Genomic DNA, 25,150 nt, shown 5'->3' on the forward strand with positions numbered 1-25,150 from the left:
ACTAACACCCAAGGCCTAAGGCCTGATGCCTGCCAACCTGTGCTGCTTCATGGAATGACGGTGCATGATGTTATTGGGGTGAAGTCACGCAAGCTGTCCAACCAATGGGTGTTAAGCAGTGTGGTGGAGTCAGGGAAGCTCAACACTGACCCATGGATATTTCCTAAGTTGGAAATTGGTATGGATATTTCCTAAGTTTAAAAAGGTCATAACTCTGAAAAAAATGACAAAACATCCTGATACTTGAACTTGTTGTGTAACATCATAATAAAGCCATGTACCAAGTTTCAGTTGAATATGTTAAAGAGCATGGGGGAAAAAATTCCGAAAAACCACAGGTGGGACAGACGGACAGAGAGCAAACCTAAGGTCCCCTCTGGTGAAACCGAGTGGGGACTAATAAAGGTTTAAAGAAGTTTAAAGGCAAATAAATAAATAAATTCTGGATTTTACCACCATTTTATCCAGTGTCTTACATCACCCTATCTAACATGTTACACACGAGTTATTCATGCCTGTTCTTCGTGTTCTTTATAACGTCGTTAAAAATAGTAAGTTTCCTCTTTGGAATGATGTTCAATTTTATTTGACTGCCAGGCAGGCAGACAGACAGCCAGACAGACAGCCAGCCAGACAGCCAGACAAACAGACAGAAGCAAATGTATGCGCAATGTGCGCTATGCGAGCTCGGGATGAGATTCCATACAAATTTCCAAAATCAGAACCAAAGTAATGCTAACTGCAGGGTCTTGTTCCGATTCGTGGTCGACAGAATTCAAAATATAGCATTTAATTGAAATCAAATAGTTCCTCGATCACAGACCGACATCTGTAGGGCAGACAGACAGAGTGAACAAATGCTTAACCCCACTTTGCGCAAGCCAGGGTAATTAGCTCGGATCTATTTGTTATCAAAATAATGCAATAAAATTCCCTTGTATCCTTTAAACAAGTTCACAATGGTTTGTCTTTACTATCTGTTCTGATGACCGACGACAGCAACTGCCGAAGCACAGTCAATCTCACAACTCCATCACATACAGTTGGTAGGTGAGAGCATTCGGCAGCAACTATGAGCGTAATTGCATCTTTTCTGATTCTCAGAGCTGCCTCAGCTCTGTCACCAGGTCAATGATAGTTTTTGATGTGGAAACTGTGGTTGCACCAAGGATCGTGGTGTACTACAGTTTTCGTTTTGATAGGAAGACGTCACAAACATCACGATGGTGTGATGATGCATTTGAATGAATAAATCAAACTATCTATAGTTGGGCACAGCTGGCTTGTATCTCCATCGATTACCTTTTGATGCCACAATTAAGAACATTCAGTGTATTTGTTATTAATTCTGATTCTGTTGCATCACTCTGTTGCAGAGTGTCAGTGCTGTTGAAGTAGTTCCTTGGTAAGGGTTATACTGGGTGTGTTTTGCCATTGGCTTTCCAGCAGTAGTTAGGGTAGTAATTTGTTCACGGTGCTGGCGATAACTTGACAACACTTCGCGAAGGACACCATGGGATCTTTAATGTCCACCAACGTATGCTGGCAAATGGGACTCCCATTTAACGTCCATCCGAGGGACGGCACACACATTGATGAATCGCCTCACCTGTGAAACGCCGGGTTGACAGTTTATATCTGGGTTGGGATTCAAACCCAGGATAGACAGTTTAGAGGCAAGTGTGCGTATCTCTAGGCCATCCTGTCAGCCATTGTTATTGGTATAGTGACTAATTATGGTCAGGATCCCAGTCTTGTTTATGTGTAACTTTTCTAAGCTTTGGTTCCTTCCTTCACTAAGGTGAATCATACAAGGGCAGGCAGGAAGGCCTGAAAGATGGGGCTGCCCAAAGACAGTGGGTGGCCAATTGCAGGACTGAAGAACCAGGACCAGCCAGGTGCATGAAGGTGGCACCAGAGGAGGTAAATGCTGTGTCCACGCACGCACGCATGAGTTGAGCTTCAGAAGACATTTCGGCTCTCTTTTTGCTCCATTGCTGCAGAGGGAAGAGCCACTGAGAGAAACGAATGGCATCTCCCCGCAAGCACACCTCCTCATTGCCATCCATCCTCTCATCGTCTGGCCCTGTGCCACACCAACCTGCATGACCACATTCGTCCTTGACTGTGGTTGCACCAGCCATGCCTGGACAAGTCCTCAACTGCTCTCCTTGTATCTGATCATTATATGGTATTGTCGGTGACATTAGCAGGGTTATTTATTTTGTACATTAGTGTGTGTGCTTCCACCTTTCATCTCTATCTGTGTCTGTCGACTGTCAGGTCTGTTCCATTTATTTATTTATTGTCCTGTCCTTCCTTATTCCCTATATACTTTTTAAATAAACCCTTTATTGCAAAGAAACATTTTCCTGGACTTCACATACGAGCCACCACCAAATTCAGTTTATTTATCCTCAGGAGGATCATAAGTGGTAATGAATGTAGTAACTTGTTAAAAGAATGCAGTGCAAATTCGACGATCGTTTGGGTCATGGAGAGAGGTGGAGAGAGGTGGAGAGAGGTGGAGAGAGGTGGAGAGAGGTGGAGAGAGGTGGAGAGAGGTGGAGAGAGGTGGAGAGAGGTGGAGAGAGGTGGAGAGAGGTGGAGAGAGGTGGAGAGAGGTGGAGAGAGGTGGAGAGAGGTGGAGAGAGGTGGAGAGAGGTGGAGAGAGGTGGAGAGAGGTGGAGAGAGAGGTGGAGAGAGGTGGAGAGAGGTGGAGAGAGGTGGAGAGAGGTGGAGAGAGGTGGAGAGAGGTGGAGAGAGGTGGAGAGAGGTGGAGAGAGAGAGAGAGAGAGAGAGAGAGAGAGAGAGAGAGAGAGAGAGAGAGAGAGAGAGAGAGACTGCGTTTGCTAGACCTCTGACGTGACGATACTAAATCTCCCCTCTAAAAAACACCCATATCAATACTAAATCTTCACTTCAACTTTGGTTTTCAATTGTTCTTCTTTTCTCCATCCATCGAGCTTTGCAATTGCCTATCCTTGTCCTGAACCTCATTTTGACCTCCTCAAATTTCCTTTTATTTCATGTCATTGCAATAATGAGTAAATCAGGTCCTGCTTGTTCCACATCTTTACCAATCAGCAATCAGTGTGATGGGGTCGGGGGGGGGGGTGGGAGAGTGGTGAAGAACAATCAAGAGGCTACAAATTAACTAATTAACTTCACGAAAGCGATGACATCATTTTATCCACCAAATGACTATTTTTTACACACGGGATACAGTACAATCACACAGCTCGAGTGGATGGTGACGGAGTTGTTACCTTCAATCATTTCGCAGTTACAAACCTCATGCACTGCTTTTTCACTTTCATGAATGTACGGTGTGCCCCATTCTTAAAAGGACACGCTCATTAAGAAATGAGTAGCACAACGTTTGTTATTGTACACAAATCAAACTGATATCAAATCAAGAAAACGGCAATAATTGGGGAGTGACAAGATTGGTGATATTGTGGAGGAAAGTGCAGGTGCATGCAAGTGGCTGCTGAACATCGGAGCGACTTACTCGTTCCACATCATCATTGCAGGTGGAGCCGAAAGTGGCTTCTATGGTGGAAGTTCTTCGAGAGAGTGACGGAAAATGCTGATTACAGCTTCGTTACTTGTGCTACATCACCAAATTCAATCGACATTGTTTCATAATTATACATATACCAATGACTAACAGAAAATTTTGAAAACACATATTACATGCTCCCACCTCATTCGTGTGATCACATAGATACCGAAGACTTAAAATAAATGTATCCGCACATCAAATTATGCTGAGATCAAGTCGGGCGATAGTGCCCAAGTCGGTGACTCAGACTTGAGTAACAATGCCTGTAGACTCGACATGACTCAGGACTCAAAACTAAAGATTCAAGTCACTAAAGGTGAGACTTGATCCAAGGTGCGTCTTTTGTCACTCCAAATATGTTTGCACATCAAAGTAATATTATGAAAAAGAGGGTTAAAAATGAAAAACTGAGAAAATGAAGGGAATAAAATAAAGTGTGATTTCAGAAAATAAAATAAAATAAAATAGAACAGCACTCACTCAGTAGGCACATACTGAACTGAACAGGCTGAACAGTTTACATTTTGAATCCCACTGATATAGGCTGGATCCGTATCTTCATCAAAATCGAATTAATTAGTCATTGTCACATACCCAACCTGCCCACCAAGTTTCATCGGAATACGTCCATAATTCTTTGAGATATCCTGCTCACAGACAGACAAACAGACAAACAGGGATAAAAACAGAACCTCTGTCCACCTTCGGAGGTGGAGGTAAAAATGTAAGGACAATCACCTCGTTTCCATGTCAGTGAACAAATCAAAGCATTTAAAATGGTGAGTAGATAACAAACAGCGTTTTCCTGCATCTTGGAATTCCAAATAAAAATAAATTGAAAACAACAAACGATCAAGAGTTTGCATATTTTGTAACCACAAGATAAAGAAGACTGCTGGCAATGCATTTGAACCTATTGCATCTCACATGAAAATTAACCTCTGGCAATGAGCAATAAGCTAAGTTTGAGCACCACCAAAAATCCATGACATGTACGAAGAATGTTAAAAACACTAATTAGGGCATCGATTTCGTTTATGTTCCAAATGTAAGAGCTCATATTAAAGCTGCCATTTCTGGCTGGGATTATTGAAACGAGAGTATTTCATAGCCCATTGCTCTTCCAAGAGGATGTTGAACCAGTTGTCATGCTACTTTGTACTTGCTGGACAAAAATCCTGAACACACTAACATGCAATGAAGGAAAAAATAGAATTACGTCAAGTCTCTCTCATTATCCTCTAAAGCCTGGTAGCAGCTGGTCAAATCTGTCTTTGGAGCACATTCCCCTTCTACACCGTCACTCCTAAAGTATGTTGTCATGTTTGGCACTGCTCAGGAAGAATCTGAATATCTAACACTATCTTTGGTGAAAAGGTCAAGGCCCCGAACCTCTCTCTTCACGCACACACCCTTTCCCGCATCGTGGACTGCTCCTTTCTCTCCCACCAAAGTTGAGAAATTCCCAATCAATGTTGACACTTACATTCCAACTGATCACAACAGAAATGGCACTGTAATCCTCAATAACTCCAACCGATCCTCTCCAGGTCCTTCTCAGATGATCTGCCTTCATCTTTGAAAGTTCATTTGCTCCTCTTTCTTCATTCGTTCCTCTTTTTCCCACCTGTGGAACCAACTTCCACATTCTCTCCAATCTCATTTGTCCCCCCAGGTCTTCAAGACAGCTGTTCACCACCATCTTAGATCATCCCCCATCCAAAGCAATGATAATTTGTACCCTCGTTAAGGGGCCATTTAAATTACATAACGGATTTGGGGGGATGTCCAAGCGTTACGGACTGCTGCAGGGGGGAGGGGGCCGGGGGGTTGGTGTTTCCAGTGATGTTACATAACACAAAATCAATCAATGACTACTTTATTCCAGGTACCCTCTATTTAAAGATGCAAGTATTTAATGATACACATATCCAATGCATTACTGATGAAAGCAAATCGCTTTGTTTAAACTTTGGGTCTGTCACACCTCAATACACCTGTTTCTGTTGTGATCAACAGTACTGTCGAAGCCAAAATTTTCATGTTATTGATGTACCAAAAGATGCAGGACAATCTCAAAGATACACTTAATAATACAGGGTGTTCCAAAAAGACCTGGGCAACTATGACTGTTAATATATTTGGTACCACAAAAGATACAACTATACCCTTTGTTCTACATCTTTACCCGATGGCACTTGCCTCTTCACCCGATGGCACTTGCCTTCTGGTTTTTTTGATGTGCTTTGGTGGGAACAATTGTCTGGGTGGCAGACAGGCTTTTGTTCCTTGCAGATTATGCAGTTTTACCATGTGAGACATAATCTGCGGCTGATGCTCTCCATTGCAGCCAGGGAGTGCTAATTGCGTGTGTGTGTGTGTGTGTGTGTGTGTGTGTGTGTGTATGTATATACAAATACATATATGTATATGTGTTTTATATGTGTGTGTGTGTGTGTGTGTGTGTGTGTGTGTGTGTGTGTGTGTGTGTGTGTGTGTGTGTGTGTGTATGTATATACAAATACATATATGTATATGTGTTTTATGTGTATGTGTGTGTGTGTGTGTGTGTGTGTGTGTGTGTGTATGTATATACAAATATGTATATGTGTTTTGTGTGTGTGTGTGTGTGTGTGTGTGTGTGTGTGTGTGTGTGTGTGTGTGTGTGTGTGTGTGTGTGTGTGTGTGTGTGTGTGTGTGTGTGTGTGTGTGTGTGTATATATATATATATATATATATATATATATATATATATATATATATATATATATATATATATATATATATATATACACATATCAATGCCCTATCAATGCCCTATCAATGCCCAACCATGTCTATCACCAGTAATTGGAGATAAAAACCAATCAACTCTCATCTAATTAATTTTTCCCAGGTGGCAAAGATCATTACATAATTAATCCGGATGCTCTTCTAGCCTAAGAAGACTGGCTAAACTCTAAAGCAACCAAGAGAAGCTGCAAAAAGTAAGCTCTTTGCTGTTTCAAACCCAATCCAGATTCTTCCACAGGTGCCTGCATTCACAACTAACACATACAAGAGAATCTCAATGCTACAGATCCCTATCAGCCGCCAGACCGGTTTCATGACTTATTGCCGAACAGAAGCAAAGGGACCATGACTTGCATCAGGAAATGGAGGCACAGCTGAAGGAAAGAGAGGCTGGAGAAGAAGATGAAAAAAAACAGAGATCTGAGCTGGAGCAAGAGAAGCAAAAGAAATGTGAATTGCCTATAACAATGGGGGCTGTGGTTGTAGCGCCTCAAGGGATGGTGTCCATGGTCCAGGGGATAAAAAGGAAAATGGAACAAACCCCTCTCTGTTGGGGAAGTGATTACCATCTAAGTGATTTGTCAGGAATGGTCACTAAAGGAGCTCAGGTATGGTGAGGAAGGAACTGATGATGGTGAGTTTGATATGAACAAGATTGATATAAGAGGAGAATTTGCGCACCAAAGTAAGGAGGCGTGGCAGAGAGGGAAGATACATGGAACTGACGAGAATCCGGAGTGTGGAAATGGTAAGAAAAACAAAGAGCAGACTGACACTTAGAGTGGTTTTGAGGATGAAGATGGAACTGCAAAGAAAGTGATAGATGCTGAGGATGAACAGCCATCTTCAGATGACATGACACAGGAAATTCACTCAATCAGAGATATTTCTGAATGCCTGCAAGGCAACCTTATGCAGTCCTCGAAGGAAGAGGTGAATCGTAGTGACTCGTGCCCATGCGGACAGCAAAGCTGTTCACGATTACGACAACTGATCAAATGGCGATTTGTGGCAAGATCAGAGCTCAATAAAAAAACAACAACAGAGCTTTACTCAGAAGAAAGAAGGAGAGGAGGATCAAGGTTCATGACTCTTCACCAGGCTCTGACGAGTCGGATAACAAATCCAAAAGTAGTGAAGGGCATTGCAAACAGCAAAAGCCACCTCATAAGCCACAGAAGAATCCAGAAGATAAGAAACAATGGAATTACAAAGCAATAAAGAGGAGGAAAAATGAGGAGCAAGGTCCATGGTTGTCCCAAAAAGAACCAGTAGAATTATAAAATCAGGAGTAAAACAAAGAGGAGCAAGGTTCATGGTTTTTCAGAAAAGAAACAACAGAATGACAGGAAAGAAGAAGAGGAAGAAGACCAATATTCATAACAGTGATTAACTACTGGAAAGGGCACAGTTTGTCTATGGGATTGGAGTCCCAGGGGTGTGATTCCACAGGGCTCAGGGTGGCGGTCGGTACTGTGGACTGTGTGGGCAGTACGAGGCCGAGTGAAATTGGTCACAATATTTGGGTTAGGTACGATGCAATGAAGGAAATGAGTCACAGAGATTGCAACTGGTGGGATTCAGTATTGGGTCCATCGTGGTGGTTGAAAAGGCCAAGAGAGGGGGCGGTTGCTACAATTGGGATAACGTTAATGACTGCATGACCATAATCGAGAGAGTTGAGGTTGGAATAGAAACTCCTGAAATACACCAAAGAATAAACAAGCAGTCATAGACTGGTACTTTCGAGATCGTCAACTTGACCTCTGACCTTGTCTAATAAAAGCTGTCTCTAGAGAAGGTCGCGACGCAAACCAGAAGTTTCTACGATGATTCTGTACCAAACCATCAAAAATCGAATGTTTGACCTCACTGTGACCTTGACCTTTGACCAATTTTGACCAAAATCTAATCAGCACTAGCCATCACCCTCCTGAATCACGTGGTGTAATTTGACATTGGTGGCTTTTTCCGTTCTCGAGTTATCGTGCCGACACACACACACACACACACACACACACACACACACACACACACACACACACACACACACACACACACACACACACACACACACACACACACACACACACACACACACACACACACACACACACACACACACACACACACACACACACACGACGGAAGTCATCAATATACTTACGAAATCTTTAGATTTCGTAAGTAAAAAGGTGGCATCTAAATCACTTTACTAGTTAATGGTGGTTACCAGGGTGGTGTGCCTTACCTCCCTGCCAATGCATTGGGGAGGGGGTTTTGTATACTATTGTCCCTGTCCCTCTCCCCACCCCCACCCACCCCTACTGATCTGCTGAGCACCTCATGGCATCAGTGTACATCCTAATCTTTACCTTGTATAGCAGGGCCTCAAAGTCACCTCAAGGAAGCTTCTTGGAAGCTCAGAAGAGAGAAGCTCACAGGCTGCCCACTTACCTGTCATCACCTGCTGGCTGCATCATGCCTGCCCTTGAGGCATACATGACTTTCAGCATTGTGCCACGTCGAGTCAAAACTAAAGGCCATTTGCACTGAATTTCGTTGTTGAATATTTTGAACTTGCATTATGTGCCTACCTAGTAGCTCTGTGTAATGCATAGGAAATAAAATGTGTTTTGGGTTAAGTCTAAGGGGCAACTTAAGGGAACCAGCATTCGTATAGGTTAAATTAAGAGGCAGATTTTGTCCTATCTGGCACCTACCCAAAGTTGATTCCAACTTTTTTCCCTACTCCCCCCACCCCCTCTAAAAAGGGTTGTAATGAGCCAGGATAGCTCTGTAAGAGGGGAGGAGGTAGTGCTGCAGTCATGGAAAGAAGGGAGATATGCTAGCTTTGGAGGTGTATAACGGTGATATATGTAACTTATCACGGATAACGGTAACTCATTGATATGACAAAGAAAGCATACTACTAATTAAATGAGAGATAATAGGCATCATGTGTGATATTGTGGAGTGAATTTTGTCATGATTTGAGAATAAAATCGATCGTAAATTGCTGATCCGGTTTGACCTTGGAGGAAGACGATTGATCAATCGTCATCGATGATGATGATGATAAGGCCAGGAGGAGGGCTGGGTAGGCTTGCCTTCATTTTTGTGTTCAATCAGATGAGAGAGAACATAAGCTTTTTTATGTAGTTGAACGTTTTATGATGGAGATAATTCTCAGCAGGAGGGGAGGGGTGTAGTAAAGAAGGGCAAGAAGCCAAAAAAAGGGCAAGAAGGGGAGTGACCCCCACGACACAGAGAGTGTGCCAGTGTGGAAACCTTTTTTGAAGTCTTTTTCTAATTACCAAGCCTATAAATATGCCACAGAGTTGAAACTTCCATCAAATAAAGGTTATCCTAGACCTTTATTTAGCTGTAAAACAGCTTTTTATGATCGCCTATTTATTCCTGAGAGGGAGCAGCAATCCTATTGTCATGTCCTGAGGGCCCTATCAAAACAGAAAGTGTACCAGTGCTGAGACTTTTAATTTGACATGATTTCACCTTATCCATTTGCTGATTTTACCACTTTTGACCATTTTGTGAATGATTATTATCGAATCTAATGGCAAAGAAATGTTTTATGAAAAGTCAGTTCTGCGCATATACAAATAGAATCAATCATAATAAATAACAAGCATGGTGATTTAAAATGGTGTGTAAATTTTGTGCTCTAATTTTTAAACCAACTTTTGATTTTTTTTCACTTATATTTGAAAGTGTGACTTTAAATAATTTCAGGTAGGTTATAAATACTATAATTTCAATTGTACCAAGTTAATTCCGATATTTTTTCAAAAATTCCTACATTTTTGTGTCGGGGAGTCCAACCTGATGACTAAATCAGCCTGTTGGCATAATTAGGGCTTGGTGGATGTATATTTTGACAATATCCTAATTTAATCCCGATAGGTAAAGATACAGACGACTCCTTTATTATAACTCTTCTTATTTCCAGGTCATGCGCCGGGTTGATTGGGACCTTTGTGTCGTGTGCCAGTCACTATCTGCAGAGGAATTACGTTGTCCCCTCGATTCCAACTCATGGGATGGAAATGGTGCAGCATACACCAATTTCCTTCAGAACGTTGGGCTGTTCCAGGAAATTAATGCACTTCCCGTCAATGTGGTGTATGGTAGTTCTGGGACAGCAGAGTGTTTCATCCAAAACAAGACTCGTTGGCACAAATCTCGCCATGACAAATTCAGCACCTCGAAACTTGATCGTGTTCGAAGGAAAATTCAAAAAGAGCCCTGTCCAGATTGACAGGTAGGTGCGCTCACCAATGGTTATATCCTGAGACGACTTTCATCTTACAACATCACGATGCGATATCTCGCTCGGAGATGCCAGGTGTAACGCCGCACATTGTCGGCTGGGATCTTCCCGCATTCATCTTTCACGACAGGGTGGTGAATGATCCGATTTGTGGTTTCCCATATGCGTCTCGGGAGGGCACTGGAAGAGGAACCTGCTGTTGCCGAGATTCGACTACTCATCCCGATATCAGGGGTCGTACCTTGTTTGTATGGGGTACAATAACCCATCTTTACCCAATGTCACTTACGTTGATTAGGTCCCGGCCCGTTTAACTTGAGAGAATTGATCCAGGACATGGTACTAAAGTGGGAAAACTGGGGGGTTATGCAGGTTTGTCATGTGATTTGAAGATATTTTGCCATTTCCGTTGTATATAAAACATGGATGAAACATATTGCATAATTTGTGACAGCGTATTTAGATACAGCGATGCATCTTCTTCGAAAATACAGTAATGTCATTTTTGATGTTTTTGACCTTGACCTTCATGGGTGACCTCGACTTGGGCCCCCCTTCTGAAAATGCATGTTATGGTCCAAGTATGCTCTGTAGCAAGTTTGTTGCTGGTATCTAGTAGGTAAATGTTTTGGCGAGATTTTTACGGTCCTGACCATTCCCATGGTGCTAACGTGGGAAAACCAGCTTTTTATGCCACTTAGTAATACGATTTGAATCTATTTCAATATTAGTGATGCGTATAGAATGCAAATGAGGGTGACGAACTGATTTGTAACAGAGTATTTTGATAGAGCTTGGCGTGCTCTCTGGAAATACAGAAAATGTCATTTTTGACCTTTTGACCTTGACCTTCATGGGCGACCTTGACCTTGGCTCCCCTTCCAAAATTAGATCTTATTGGCCAAGGAAGTTGTGTACCAAATTTGGTGCTTTTGTCCAGTCAGTAAATGTTTTTTCGAATTTCTATCTTAAGCGACCGGACTAACATATTACATGCCAGTTCTGTTGTGTGAAAGACTCGCGCCTTTATTGGGTGTTCTTTTATCTTTGAGTTACCCCATCATTTTTACACACCCTTCCGTAAAGCTGCATGGTATCATATTCAGATGGGCCAGATGTTCCCTATATTAGAGGCTCAGCCTTAATGGCTTCGAACAAAAGGTGATTTCTTTTCTTTGTTGGGAAGAATTAGTACATTAACTATTTTGTTACGTAAATTGTGGCTTTGGCGAACTCCTGATAAAAAGTAAATTGTGTCAATGAACCACATCGGGTGCCCCTCCTTTTTTGCTGGCTAGTGGGGAAGTGACGGATGGGAGAGGAGTCCAGAAAGTTTCTGGTTCAAAGATGAAGTGCTGCCATTTTACTCTCCCTCCCGTGTGAAGAAACTTGGCAATTGAAAGATCAGAGTGGCATTGGTGATGCTCCCAGATGTCCCAGACATCTCCTCTCTTAGATGTCCAAGTGTGTTACTGGGTAGGCCTTCGTCAGATAGTTCTGTGGCCTTTGTGTATGTTAAGGGATCAGTCATTTTAGCGAAGTGTTAATGTATTTATTTTGACTATGCTGCTTGTGAATCATTATTTTATGAAAGCTTGTAGAAAGAAGTCGTTGTTGATGCCAAATTCATGCCACTGGTCAGGCCTCCTGCATGTTTGAAACTGGCCCGATAGCAATAAAAGGGCCACACCGCCAACTACCAAATGGTGTCTTTGCCACCTCCCCCTCTCTTCCACCACAAAATTATGCAATCTTCCAACATTGCTCAGCTTGTATGTGGGCTTCAGCCTGGCAGGCTGGACAGTACCCAGGGTCCCTGCCCTTCCCCCCCCTCACAAGTGGGGCTGGGACTACATAGGCCCCAGGGACTCTGACACCACTTCCCATTACACTGGTGTCAGGAGCAGGATAAGGACTATGTGCTGTTGCAATTGGCTGTCAGAGTGGTGTTGTTATGAACTCAAACAATCAAATCCATGAATGTTTAAATTTTAGAAGCAGAAGCTGGTGATGATTTCTTGAATTCACTGGAGCAATTGGGTAGGATAATAAAACATGATAGATCATCAATGCAACCATAGTAGAGGAAGGAGGAGGAGAAAAAAGGGAAAGAGAGATGGTTTTGGTGTGTCATAGGAGTGCCCAGACCATGTTGCTATGAGGAGTATAATGAGCAGGCAGCAGGGTACAGATGGTATGAATATCAATGGGAACAAACTTTACCCACCCATAAGATGGAACAGGAGTAGCAAAAAGTGTGGGGGAAAATTTTATATTAATGTATTTTAAATTGTAACAAATGGAGTTTCAGAAATGTAACTTTTATGCTGCAAGTTGAATTGGCTGTCATTTCTGGCCAAAAGACTTTTGCCCTAAATGATAAGAAATGTGTTGTTCTGGAGCAGAGTGACCGAGCTGATAAATGAACCTTTGCTTAGAAATGTACGAAGTGGCTTTTCGTCTAAAGGACACGTCTACAGTCTGGGTGAATATCCCCCAACCTCTCTCTCATGGAAGTATAAAATGCTTTGAAATGTAAAATTGTTTCAGTGCAAGCACGTGAGGAAGTATAGTATCTCAGTGGCTTGTACTCCTTGGAACTAACCAAATACCAAGTTAGAATAAAACTCTCTGATGTAATGTAGAAGTGAATTGAATCGGGTTGGTCTAATTGCTAACTAAAGTAAGAATAAATGAAATAGAACCAAATAATATTGCAATCAATGGGGATTTTTAAGTTCATTGTACGAGGGTGAAAAGTGTATAGTGTATAATTAGAAAAATAAATTGTTTCACAAGGAAGGGCTTGTGTGGACATCAGTTTTATCAGTGTCGATAGGGTTTTTGTAGGATTTTATAATCAAATCGGACAAACGTTAAACTCTGTCTGAAGTCAAATAGGATTCCACAATCAGCCAGTTAGAATCCTTCAGGAGGACAACGATCACAACAAGGTGGGTTAAAAAATCCACGTCAACACCAAGGCAGTTATTAAGCGGCTGTACCAGGACAACCAACTTGTGATGTTGAGGGTAATCATAAGGTTGTGCTGTAACACGGAAAAATTTGAGTGACGAAATGGCTACAAAACAAGAATTGGAAACTACAAAAAGGAAGAGATGAGAAACTGCATCAGGTAGAACAAATGGAGAAATACTGCATTAAATAACTACAAAAAGAAAGAGATGAGGCACTGCAGCAGGTTGAAGAAATTGGGAAATATTGCATGGAAAAACAAACAAACAAGCAAAACACACACACACAAACACACACACACACACACACACACACACACACACACACACACACACACACACACACACACACACACACACACACACACACACACACACACACACACACACACACACACACACACACACACACACCTTCTGCAGACAGATCTGTTTGGCTCATTGAAGCTCTCCTTTATACTGTTGTTATCCCACGTACACAAAGTAAAAAGAGGGGTTAAGCAATTGGTTCACGTCTTTCCGTCTCTCATCCCTCAATCATAAACTGCCGTCTGTGGACAGACTTAATTAAAATTGAATGTTATAATTTGAACACAAATCGGAAAACAAACCTGCCGTTTAACAGGGCTTTGTCTCTGAGATAATTTTGTCTCTGAGAGGAATGAGATAATTATATCCTCTGTCTGCCTGCCTGGAATTCAAACAAAATTGAAAATAATTCCAGGCAGGAAACTTACTGTTTTTAAGGATGTCATAAAGGACACAAACAATAGGCACGAAGAACTAATGTGACGCGTTTGATAGGGTGGTGTAATAGATAATGCGTCAATGGTGGTAAACTTCTGGAATACATTTTTTTAGTACGATCTTTACAATCTATTTCTTTCAAATTAAATCATATACTTCAACACTGTAGAACACAAATCGCCTTCTGTTCAATTCCAAGATCCTCAAGTTTTGCACGACTCGGACATGTTAAATAGGTGGTGTATAACATTTCTTCAATAGTGCTAAACTTCCAGAATTTATTTTAAACAATCTTTAAAATTAATATTTTATTTTAATTGAAGTATATATATCTGAACACTGCACAGGGTAACGTGTTCTATGAACTCTCTATGAACAAACATTTCACCATAAGAAAGGTAAGACAGGGTGAATTATATCAATTAAGTGTAAAATAAAGTGTAGAAGCACTTGCCTCATTAAAGAGAAGCTCTCGTCGTTGTTGCCGCTTGAGATGCATCTTCTTCACTGCAACATGGCGACCTGTACGCAGGTCCGTGGCCAGGCAGACGATGCCAGTGGAGCCTTCGCCGATTTTAACAAAGCCACAAAGGAAACGTGATGGGTCACCGGCATCAACAACACGCTGGAGTGCAGCACGGAATTCATCATGGGAGGGACAGGCCTGCTCAGACACCGTTTGATGAGGCCTGAAGGAAGAAAAAAAAAGTGTGAAAATCTATGTTCGCTATTTTTATACTGATATAAGGCTCATGGTGGAGCCCTGCCTGTAGACAAGTCACATTGATGACAAAGACATTAGTAGATGTCAGTATACTTTCACATAAACAAAAATTTGATGAGCAGACAATGGACAAACGCATATAAATGGTGTATGGGATTGGGATTTGATCGGGAGTTCCCTGCATCAACAGCCAGGTTTTAAAATGGGAACATGAATCTGGGCAATATCATCTGGTAGAAAATGCAATTAGGCAGTTGTGTGCTGTAGGATCTGTATGGCCAATTTCACATGCACACAAATATACAACATACAATATGTATATTACATTGCCTATAGAAAGACTACACCCTTTTTCAAAATTTTCACCTTTCGTTGCCTGGTAGCCTGGAATTAAATTGCATTAAATCAGACTTTTTTCACCGTTAGTTACACATCATAACCCACAACTTCCAAATGTAAAACTTCAACAAATTTTAGAAAATTAATTAAAAATACCAAGCTCGACTATCTTGGTTGGATAAGTGTTCACCCCCCAAATAATAGCATTTTAAAATTAGCTCAGGGATAACCAATCACATCCAAAATCATACACCAAGTTAATTGGCCTCCACCTGTGATAAATTGGAATAATTCTGATCATTTAATGCGAAAATAATTAATAATTAATAACGGAGAAAAGCCATTATCAACCCTGTCACAGCACATCAAGTGTGAGACGAAGTTTATTTATTTATTTTATTTATTTAAATGGCTTTCATGTTTTTATTTGTTTACCATTGAGCTTTAGTGTGTCTGTCCAAGCCTTAACCTTTTACAATTTGAGCCTTTGTCATCAAATCTTCCACAAGCCTTTATTATGAGAATATGGAGAACACAAATGTATAAAATGTACAAATTTCTTAAACTCTCGTTTTCATCTGGTTTTCTTCTGGGGTTTGGGGTTTACTCAATTATCATTTTCGTAAGAGCAGTACACGGAGAATTAAGAAATGGAGTTATTGATGTGCAGTGCGACTCCACTGCCAGGACAGTCAATGAGGTCGATAAAACCAGAGGAGACACTAAAGAGTCAGAAACATTCTATGGGAGGAAGGATTCTGTTAAACAGATAAAGTCTGGTTTATTGGCAGCAGCCCAGATTGAGAGATCCGTCAGTTTGGAGTGGATACCTCGGATGTTTGAGATCTACACACTTCGGAACAGACGAGGGTAAGTTTTAGTTGTGTGTAAATATATCTTGTACTTACATTCCTTCATTATTTAGTATTGTTCTTCCTCAATAAATTGTATAATTTGTGGTTTATTAAAACTTTACATAAGGAGTATTGGAGTGCTGGAATGTATTTCCTGTATTTTAGTTAATTATTGTGGAAAATATCTGAGAAGTTAAGTCGTATCAGTTTAAGTCATTTTTTCCAGAAATGTAACCCCAACTTAAACTGATTAGTACTAATATATGTAGGTATATTGGGAATATATATATATATATATATATATATATATATATATATATATATATATATATATATATATATACATACATATACATATCAGGATGTATATCAGGAAAATGTATATACAAGCGGGGTGTGTTTACACACTGTGTAAGCATACGAACCGTGTTTCCCCATTGTCTCGGGTCACTCAACTGCATTTGATTTTTCATTTACCTATATTTTCATTTACGGATGTTTTTGGACAATTCTGTGATATTTTCCGGTATAACAGCTTTGATGTCCATCAGAACACAAAATTTCAGCTTTCTACATCACCCAGAAGGTACCGATCTTGAATCAGTCAGTCAGTGGTAGAAAGAGGGGTATATATTTGATATGAGAGGGGTGTGCTTTCACATTGTGTAAGCATATGAACTGTGTCTCCTCATCGTCTCAGGTTGCACACCTGCATTGAATTTTTCTTTCTTTTCATATATTTTTATTTTCATTTATGGATGTTGTCTGATGATTCTATGACTTTTTCCGGTGGACTAGCTTCGATATCCGTCGGCACTCAAAATTACTATGCTTTCCCCATTGTCTCAGGTGGCTCACCTGCATTTTTTACATATTTTTTTCATTCATTTATATTTTCATTTATGGATGTTGTCCGACGATTCTGTGATATTTTTCTGGTGTACTGGCTTCGATATCCATTGGCACGTAAAATTTCAGTTTTCTACGTCACCTGGAAGGCACCGATCTATAATATCAGTGAGTGAGTCAGTCAGTGGTTAGAAAGAAATATACATATACATATATATATATATATATATATATATATATATATATATATATACATACATATATATATATATATATACATATATATATATATACATATATATATATATATATATATATATATATATTTTAATATATTTCAGAGTCGCGACTTGTTTTTGGACTGAGGACACCACAACCAGAAGTGCCCCCACCATTATTGTTGTATGGTGCCTCCCAGCTGCCCAGTTGAGGATCACACATGTGTGATAACATTTAAGCCATGGTCTTGCAGAGTTGGAATGAATGATTCATATTACATTTATATGTGTGAATGAGTGAGTGAGGGAAGGTTCACTGAATCCATGTCACTAACCTGTACCGAAGAGACAGGGCTCGTGGAAATTGGAAATAGGTGAATTTGGATGGTTGCACAGGTCACATTGGGTATTGTGGCATCCACCAATGGACACAGTCTTTAGAAGGAGGTTGCATAAACGTTAAGCATTTTTTGGTAAGGTTTTACCCCACATTTGATTTTTGTGTGTTTTCTGACATTTTCTACCCACCCCAGGAATTAGGGGTGAGGAACCAAGAGATTTGCAAATATTTGAATTGTTCTGTTTCAGGGGTGTGGAACGTTAAGAAGAATAGGTGAGTTAGCTGCAGCTCGCTTCCAAAAGCCCTCCTAATTTATTTCATAGGCCAATTAGGTGTGAGTTGGTAAGTAGTAAGGCCGGAATGTTAACGCCTGCATTGAACCTTGCAGGAGCTACGGGTCCGGGTGGGTGCTGTGTTATGGTTGTGGGGGTAGATGGAATAACTTAATAGGGAAGTTAGCATTGTGTAGAGTTGCTTGTCCGTGGACGAGTCAAAAGCATCTCGATGTAACTCAGTTCGGGAATCTGTGAGCTTAAGTGTTATGCGCACCACATGAGGGGTGGTGCGATGTTAATTAACCTTGGGAGTAAGAATAAGTTTCCCAGTACATCATAATTGCCTGCTGTGATTCTCCCCAATGATTTTATATTTCAAGATCGGCAATGAAGCTGGGGAACGTGTCCCTGAAACCACAACGAGCAGGAGAAGCCTCGCCTTCCCGGGTTTGGTGCGAGCAGGCCACGACCCAGAGGCGGAGGATATAGAACACAGGGGGAGAGAGAGTGTGAGGAGAGGCTGCCGCATTGCAAGGAGCTTCGGACTACTGTGTAGGATGGGAGATCGGTCACACGTGTGGTTTGTGAGAGGCTTCCGACTGGATAGAAAGAGAGATCTGTATGATTGAGGTTGAGGGCAGGCAGGCTCGCATACGTGTGGATTGTGGAAGGCTTCGGTCTGGATAGAACGGGAGATCAACAGAGCACACACACGAGGTCGGTGTGAGGAATGCACGAGGCAGGTGGCACCTTTGGAAAAAAGAAGGCTGGCACATTTTGAGCCTTCGTGTAGGAAAGCTGTTTGTGGATTGCCTTGCGTACGTCTGCCCTGCCATGAGAGAAGTGACTATGCCATTTGTGTGCATGTGCACGTGCTGGTGGAAGTGCTCCCCATTCCAAGTTCGACAAGGACCAGCTCTGGGCCAAGCTGAGTACCAGTATACTTGAAAAGGAGGGTTTTTATTTTTATTTTGATCACCCTTTGTCTGAATTTGCATCTGTGTGTGAGGCCTTGACTGGAAGAGTTATTTATTTAATATCATTATTATTATTACCTATTGAATTATTGTCTTTGTAAGCAATTGTGTATGTTCATTAAATGCGTTTATTTTGAAGAAACTGTATTCATGTAATTGTTGTAGGGTTGGCGGATAAACCCCCCTTGTGCTGTCCTGGTGCAGTGCTCCTGTGCCGTGCTCCTTCACCCGTCCGCCATTGCCCTCCGCGATGCCCTTCGAGCAGGTGTTAAAATCTCCGTCGATCAACGTGCCCACCTCCTCTTAATAAGGTACCACTCGGCCACCCGTGGGCTGTCGGTGTTTACTGCCCGTCACCACAAATTAGGTCGGGGGGGGGGGGGTTAACCTGGGCTGGCCACCCCCGTGACTATATATATATATATATATATATATATATATATATATATATATATATATACATATATATATATATACATATATATATACATATATATATATACATATACATATATATATATATACATATATATATATACATATATATATATACATATACATATATATATATATACATATATATATATACATATATATATATATATATATATATATATATATATATATACATATATATATATATATATATATACATATATATATATATATACATATATATATATATATATACATATATATATATATACATATATATATATATATATACATATATATATATATATACATATATATATATATATATATATATATATAAATATATATATATATATATACATATATACATATATATATATATATATACACATATATACATATATATATATATATATACATATATATATATATATATATATATATATATATATATATATATATATATATATATATATATATACATATACATATACTCGGTGTAATGTTTGGACCACCAGCTTTGAACCTGGGAGGTTGGCGGTTCTAAATCTGGCCGAGTCATAGCAAAGACTTCATAATTGGTACGTGCTGCCTCCTTGCTTCATATTGGGGTTGGGGATGAAACAGAGAAACTGGTATTTTCCTGAGACCTTCACTTGAAAGGTGCTCTGCATTTTATATATAATCGCAGATTATTCCTGAGTAATTATGGTCGACAAATATAGGGTGTCCCAAAAATATATACAACTTTTAAAATGCTTCGTATTTGATCCTAAAAAAAAGCAGTAATTTTTGTCACTAATGCTTCATTTCTTGTTGCAGAGACCCTGAAGTTTATTTTGAGACCAAGCAAGCACCAGAAAAATGCCAAGGCTGACCATACAACAACGGACGAAAATTGTTGAACTTTGGCACCAGACGAAAAGTGTCATGCAGGTGCAACGTCTTTACTCGAGACATTTTGGTATCCACTTGCGCCATGCACCAAACTTTCAGACAATAAAGTGCACCATCGCAAAGTTTACCAATGTGGGAACCATCTGTGACCTTCACAAGGGTCACAGTGGTCGGAAGAGGACAAGTCGTAGTGAAGAAAATGTGGAAATGGTGAGAGAGGCGGTCGTTCAGAGTCCAAAAAAAATCGATTCGACGACTTTCTGCCGAGACAAACATTCATAAGAGCACCGTTCAGAGGATCCTTAGCCAAGACATTCATGCCTTTCCATACAAAATTCAAACGGAAACAGTGCTTACTGATCAACAGAAACGCAAACGACTATATTTTGCAAATTGGTTCTCAGGAAAGTTGGAGGAAGATGCAGACTTCCTCAAAAAACTTCACATGATGGAGGAATGCCATGCTCACTTGTCCGGGGAGGTAAACAAGCAAAACTTTCGGTACTGGGGAACTGAAAATCCTGGTAATGCATCAACTGAACTGGTGCATCGATCTGTTCTCAAAGTCACCATGTGGGTGGCGGTTGGTTGGTATGGGATTATTGGTCCATACTTATTTGAAGATGACCAGGGATGCACTTGTACGGTAAACCAGAGGAACTATCGCGAAATGATTCAGGAATTCTATCTGTCTGAGCTACGTACTCAGGTCCGTAGGAGAAACAACCTGATCCAGATGAGAACCCAGTGGTTCCAGCAGGATGGGGCACCACCCCATACAGCCAGGGAAACAAGGCGTTTTCTCAACCAACATTTTGAGGGCCGCTTTATCTCCCTCTACGAAGACGTTGAGTGGCCACCGTATTCCCCTGACCTTACTCCTCCAGACATCTTCTTGTGGGGGTATCTCAAGGACAGAATCTAGGGAAACCCTAGGCCTCAAAATTGATCAGCTGAAGGAAAACATCCACCGAGAAATCCAGAACATTCCTCAGGAAACGTTTCCCAAAGTGATGGAGAACATGACAACGCATTTGCAGGCAGTGATCGGACAACGTGGAGCCGACGTCGAACATGTGGTCTAAAAGAAAACGATGATTCTTTACCAAAATTTAAAATTTGGTGGCAATTTTGACATTGGTACAATAAACCTCAACCTTTCAGCTTTCTATCCAGCCATATATCTTTTTAAAAAATATATGTTATGACCATCCTCTTTGCAGATGAAAAGTTGTATATTTTTTTGGACACCCTGTATATGTACATACATACATTCATACATACATACATGTATTCATATTTGTAGACATACATGCATAGATCAGTGGAAAAGATCAATGCTCAGAGAGATGCTGCCTGATTTCTGGCCCACGGTGGAGATCAGTATTTTTTTTAGCAATGCATAACAATGCAATGAATGCAATGAGATGCTCAGCGATGCCAGGGAATGATTTATTGCTGCGGAGTATGCCAGTATTGATATGTGGTGTACTCAGTAGGTGGCATGCCAAAGAGGATGCCAAGAAAAGTTCTGGCTGATGATGAGGCAAAGTAACTCAAATAATGAACTCCAGTTATGTTTCGATTGTGGAAGATATTTAGTGTTAACCAAATAGTTTTTCTTGTGTAACACTGTGAGGATGTGAGATTAATCAGGTTCATGAACTTGGATGTCACATCGCTATCTTCAAGATGGATGAGCACTTCATTTCTTTTCTCCAGGTCAGCAGATAGAGTTTTTGTGAAAACCTGTCTGTCACATGGTGAAGGAAGCACCTGGAAAAGGGTAAAGTTAACAGCAAAGTGGTACAGAGCATTTTGTAAAGATGTTGAGAGATTATTCATACATATAAACAAAATCAATCACAGTATATTGGCTTGTACACAAACACCAACCTCTGATGGGAGAAGATGCCATTGAGAGTGAAATGTTACTTCCACATGTACAGGATGCCTGCGAACCAGTTGAAAAGTGAGCCTTGTGCACCAAATGTTGAAAGCTTAGCAAGCTGGGCTAGATGCCAAACTATGTCAAGATTAAGAGATATGTGCCGTAACCTTTGCTCAAGGTTTAGGCGCTCTTGCAATTGCTCCAGCTGTCACAGAGCACCGTGTTCAGTGTTGAGTATCGAAGATATCAGAGTTGTCTTCCTTTTTATTGATATTACAATGCTTCTTTGGTCAGATGTAACATTCAAAACCTCAGTAGCTTATTTATTGGAGAAAGATTTACAGGAAAGTGCTCATCTGGTTGTGAGTGAACAATATGGGCAGACAATATCAATTTTTTTTTTTTTTTTGTATACCTTGGTCGAGGCTCGTATGAGAGCTAACACACAACTCACAGCAAGGAGGCATGAGACAAGAGGGGTGGGAGTGGAAGGGACAAAACATTGGGGAACAGACACATTAGGTGAACTGTGGAAGGGAGAGGGATGGGGATGGGACGGGGAACATGGCGAAGAGAAGATGGACATTACAGGGACTTTCAGGAAGGAAAGCAGGGGAATTGAAGGAAGTGGGCTTGGGTGGATTATCGGGGGTAGAAAAGATCGAGGATTTGGATGGGGGAAGATAAGAGGTGGTGGTGAACAGCTGTTTTGAAAGCCTGGAGGGAAGAATGGGAAAGAATAGAGTGAGGAAGTTTATTCCAAAGGCGGGAAAAAAGAGGAATGAAAGAGTGAAGATGAGCAGTGATTCGTGATTTTGGCAGTTTTACCAGAAGGGGGTGGTTGGCGGACCTTGAGCGCCCTGTGGAAATGTGGTGGGGATTGGATTGACCCTCACCAAAACAGAGACAGGAAGGATGGCATTATATCCTGGAAGGTGAAAGCAGCTCATGTCTGGCAATATCAAATTTGATGACAATAGAAACATCTATTTTGCAGTGCATGCTGGCATGAAAACCAAGTCGTTTGTGAAACATGCGTTTTGAATGAAGGAAATAACTCGCATCACCAGAACTAAATTAATAAATAAAAATGTGTGTATACGGCATGGTATGTATATATATATATATATATATATATATATATATATATATATATATATATACATATATATATACATATACATATATATACATATATATATACATATACATATACATATACATATACATATACATATACATATACATATATATATATATATATATATATATATATACATACACACACACTGATGAGCCAAAACATTATGACCACTGACAGGTGAAGTGAATAAATTTGATTATTCTGTTACAATGGCACCTGTCAAGGGGTGGGATATATTAGGCAGCAAGTGAACAGTCAGTTCTTGAAGTTGATGTGTTGGATGCAGGAGAAATGGGCAGGAGTAAAGACCTGAGCGACTTTGACAAGGGCCAAATTGTAATGGCCAGACAACTGGGTCAGAGTATCTCTGAAACGGCAAGGCTTGTGGTGTGCTCCCTGTCAGCAGTGGTGAGTACCTACTGACAGTGGTCCGAGGACGGACAAACCACAAACCGGCGACAGGGTGTTGGGCGCCCAAGGCTCATCGATGCGCGAGGGCAACAAAGACTATCCTGTCTGGTCCGAACCAACAGAAGGTCTACTGTGGCACAAATCACAGAAAATTTTAATAGTGGTCATGGGAGGAATGTGTCACAATCCACAGTGCATCACACCTTGCTGCGAATGGGGCTGTGTAGCCGCACACAGGTCAGAGTGCCCATGATGAGCCCTGTCCACCGTCGAAAGTGACTACTATGGGCACGCGAGCATCGGAACTGGACCTTGGAGCAGTGGAAGAAGGTCGCCTGGTCCGATGAGTCCCGTTTTCTTTTAGATCACATGGATGGCCGTGTATGTGTGCGCCATTAACCTGGGGAAGTGATGGCACCAGGATGCACTGTGGGAAGACGACAAGCCGGTGGAAGGAGTGTGATGCTCTGGGATACCCTGGGTACGATCATTCATGTGGACGTCAATTTGACACGTGTCACCTACCTAAACATTGTTGCAGACCAGGTATACCCCTTCATGGCAATGGTATTCCCTGATAGCAGTGGCCTCTTTCAGCAGGATAATGCGCCCTGCCACACTGCAAATATTGTTCGGGAATGGTTTGAGGAACATGATGAGGTGTTCCTGGTGTTGCCCTGGTATCCAAATTCTCCAGATCTTAATCCGATTGAGCATCTGTGGGATGTGCTGGACCGACAAGTCTGATCCATGGGGGCTCCACCTCGCAACTTACAGGACTTGAAGGATCTTCTGCTAATACTTGGTACCAGATACCACAGGACACCTTCAGGGGTCTTGTAGAGTCCATGCCTCGGCGGGTCAGCGCTGTTTTGGCGGCACACGGAGGACCAACAGCTTTTTAGACAGGTGGTCACAATGTTTTGGCTCATCAGTATATATATATATATATATATATATATATATATATATATATATATATATATATATATATATATATATATATATATATATATATATATATGAAAGACCCACTCACATCTCTCACCTGTGAATGGAAGGAATAACCAATTAGCTCTCATGGAATCAATTAAACTCAGGTGGCTAGGATTACATCGACTCCTCCCATGTTCTTTGAGCCAAAGAAGCTACATAAAGCAACCAAGAAAGGCTACCAAGGTAAGCTCTTTGCTGTTTCAAACCCTTCCCAGAGTTCCTCCACAGCTGTAAAGGCATTCACACACAGTACACACATGAGAATTGCAATGCTACACACCCCCTCAACTGCCGGCCCGGTTTCATCACTTATTGGTGAATCATCAGTGACAGCGCAGACAGAAATACATACTAACGAGGCTCCAAAGCATGGTACCACATGCAAACGTCAAAAGCAGTCAATATATAAATGATAAAGAAAGACCC

The 25,150-nt window shown here is 41.0% G+C and overlaps 1 protein-coding gene across 3 annotated transcripts in view; it reads right to left on the minus strand.

Moving 5' to 3' along the window:
* Positions 1–25,150, minus strand: part of LOC147019747 (serine/threonine-protein kinase PAK 4-like) — an 81,996-nt gene that overhangs the window by 25,124 nt on the left and 31,722 nt on the right. For all 3 annotated transcript variants that reach the window (XM_085894416.1, XM_085894417.1, XM_085894418.1), the window contains exon 6: positions 14,829–15,063. In XM_085894416.1, the coding sequence (XP_085750542.1) occupies positions 14,829–15,063 (235 nt within the window). The remainder of the gene's footprint in view (positions 1–14,828; positions 15,064–25,150) is intronic.

Source organism: Eptatretus burgeri, chromosome 9 (genome assembly GCF_056783735.1).
Source record: "Eptatretus burgeri isolate ZD-2024b chromosome 9, Ebu_testis_v1, whole genome shotgun sequence".
NCBI classification, from domain to species: domain Eukaryota; kingdom Metazoa; phylum Chordata; class Myxini; order Myxiniformes; family Myxinidae; genus Eptatretus; species Eptatretus burgeri.